General features: G+C 44.3%; 1 protein-coding gene across 1 annotated transcript; it reads right to left on the bottom strand.

The window, feature by feature from the left end:
* Positions 1-605: 605 nt before the first annotated feature.
* On the bottom strand, positions 606-2,996 carry LOC128700206 (5-hydroxytryptamine receptor 6; the record flags this gene model as incomplete). The annotated part of the gene is given in 2 exon segments (XM_070100731.1): positions 606-1,436; positions 2,779-2,996. Coding segments are annotated over 2 exon segments (432 nt in total), but the record flags the coding sequence as incomplete, so codon positions are not given.
* Positions 2,997-3,049: the final 53 nt, after the last annotated feature.

The following is a 3,049-nucleotide window of genomic DNA, read 5'->3' as shown; positions in this document are numbered from 1 at the left end:
TTGGTAAACATCTGGATATGCAGTCTTAATGATCCTGTGGGTAGTCGATAGACTTTAAGCGTAGCCAACCAGCCAATCAATTCTTCCAAAAGCTGGACTTCCCGACTTTTATTTTTGTATCGCAGGACCGAACTACTGTCTAGCGCACTGAGAGCTTCTCTTGAGCCTCCCATAAACAGGTTAGGTTAGGTAAGGTTTGTTAGGAAACAGGACAAGTGTTTACTGACGCGGGTCTTAGTCATATGATGACCCGCTGCTGGAGCTTTTGGTCATCTGACCAAGGCTTTCCTGAAGGACTTTTGGTACCTGTTCTCTGATAAACATACCATATGTGAAATCGAGGTGAAGTTCTCTATGTTTTCCTGAAGTGCTAAATCTGTGCGTGGCTTATTCAGCGGATGGGAGTGATGGCAATTCGATCCTCCATCTGGAAGGCGAAAGATAAAAACACTGCTCTTTCAACCGGACTTCTACCAAATGACTTTTAGCGTTCGTGTGTCATTACTCGGTCCGAGAACTCGGCTCAGGCGCTCTTAGTCATTCATGGCTTAAGAAGTCCCCATAGGTCATGAATGTGTGTGTTCCATTGTGGTGAGTGGTCCTGTGTACCATAGTATTTGTGGGTGGTACTCAAGGATAAGACTCCTCTGTACCATTATGGTGGGTGATCCTTGAAGGTGAAGACTCCTGTCTTCCATAAAACAGTGGACGTTTTAGCCTTCGTAAATAAACCAAGACCATTCTCAAGGAGATTCTTTACCTATGGAAAGATTTCAGTCTTTATTTTTCCTAAGCCCATTGACCTGTTCCAGAACAAAGAAAAAGCCTCCTGAAAATTTAAACATTATACATCGGCTGTTGATTTTGATTAAACAATTTTGCTTCTAAGAAATCTTACAAAGAAAAAAAATACGCTCCAACGTCGGAGTGGACAATTTCCCAGCTACTTCATTTTTCACTTACAATCTGGACTGTTTCTGAGCCTCCAAGAAATTCTGGCAGTTTCATAGCTAAATATACCTTGCTGTATCTCTAAATACAAGGCGCTAATAAATCGAGCCCTAGTGTATTAAAGATATTTTTTAAAGATGGAGAATCTTTGTCTCTTCATTTCACGCACTTCAAAGTGCCATTCACCGGAGCCTGGCAGTACTCTTTCCGGCATCAGATGATGATAGTGCGCATCTTCAAGACCTTGACCAAACCAGAGTCCTGATCACTCTCAAATAGCGGAGATCTGCTCCAAAATGAGACATCGCTCTCCCGAAGACGCTCTAGAGCGATCGTGGGAGAACCTCGGGGTGGCCGAGGCGTCTAGCACCGTATACTCCGTCAGGGCGGTGGAGGAGGAACCGTTCTGGTGGTGGCGGGGAACCTCCATGAAGAGAGGCCCGCTGCTCCTCGCACTGGCTGCTCTTTGCCGTCCTGGGCTGCTTCTGCGGGAGGCGAAGAAGGTATATTGAGTTAGGCAGATAAGAGGGAAGTGGTAGGTAAACTGCTAGCGACAGAGATAATGAGAAATTATGTGGGAGGGGAAACATTAGTGGTGCAGGGAGAAGATAAATTATAAGAAAGGAACCCGATGAAGCTTCAAATGAGAATTTGAATGAGGAATGAAATAAAGCGGGCTTTAATATGAGAAAGATAATGTTGAATAACGTGAGGGTACAAGGGAGTACACAGACAGCAAAGGCCTTTAAGTCCAGACAGAGGCCGTCTGCTGAGAGCTATCTATTTCTGTCTGGATTAAGGACTATCGTGAATTATCTAAATAGTTATGTCAAGGACAGCTTCTTAATTGTCGCTCCTGCTCTAGGTGCTTCAGCGACGAGGTCGTTAGCACTCGGGGAGACACTCGTCTGGCTCAGTGGCAGAGTTTCAAGAACATTAGAAACACGTATCAAGGACAAAAAAGCAGAATGCAAAAATGAGGAGAAAGGCAGCTGATGAAAGAAACGGTGATTGATGAATAGATGCATTTGCAAAATTCGAGAAGTAATCAAATTAGCCACAGATGAGGTGAAAAAATGTGAGAGACCATGTATTGTTGTGATCATTGACTCTGTACATGAATGGTATATAATACTTACAAGATGAAAAATAGACATTTTTGCAACATCTGGGTATCTTTATTGTAGACGTTTCGCCATCCAGGCGAAACGTCTACATAATTGGAAGATAGTAGAACTGTGTACAAAAGATGAGGTAATTAGTCCCTCAGCCTTGGAGTTGGTGTGAAGACCACCGTAGTCGTGAAGAATCTGGAGCACAGGCAAGAAGTCTGGCGCTTATATACTGGCGTCAGGTGGAAATGGACGGGTTAGCAGAAGACATAGTCACTGGTAAGCGGGATTTCCCAGCGGAAGTAGGTCGGTAATTTCTGATATGCAATTTACACAGAGCGAAACGATGTCGCAGTTAAAGCTTGTTGCACAGCTTCCGTCTTTGTCTTCACTGAAGCACATCCTCTAGTACCACAGTATCGTAGCATAGAGCCAGTAAAATACTGGTTTGGTGCTACAGACGTAAGACAATCCTCACAACGCGTCTATAAGCACCTGGGAGTAATTCTCAGTTCACTATATCATTCAGAACTGTCCATACTTACTGCCCAGGATATATACACCAAAAGGTGTAATAGCTCTCAATTGTATGTACATTAAAACCTTTAAGGATTAAAATATTCTTGACTAGTGGTGAACAAGAGGCATGCAGCTCTAAATGACCCAATGAGTGGTTGACATGTTGTAAGATCACTAAACCAACCAACCTACTCACTTGACGACCAGACAGCAGGTGGAGCAACAGGAGGGTGACTCGGGGAAGACAGCGTTGGGGTCGCTGTCACAACAACAGCACACCTGGGAACAGCAGGTGGGTAGCGGCCTGCATCTTGAGGTGAGGATCCTCTTAAAGGCGTCTCTAAACTCTTGGTTAAAGATGCTGTAGATGATGGGGTTAAACGAAGAGTTGGTGTAGCCAAACCACGTCAGTGTCTGCAGGAGGAGGAGGAGGAAGGTGGTGAAATGAGGTGTGTGTATATGTGAGA

This window comes from Cherax quadricarinatus, chromosome 74, assembly GCF_038502225.1.
Source record: "Cherax quadricarinatus isolate ZL_2023a chromosome 74, ASM3850222v1, whole genome shotgun sequence".
Taxonomy (NCBI): Eukaryota; Metazoa; Arthropoda; class Malacostraca; order Decapoda; family Parastacidae; genus Cherax; species Cherax quadricarinatus.
This window is presented reverse-complemented; position numbering and strand designations above follow the sequence as displayed.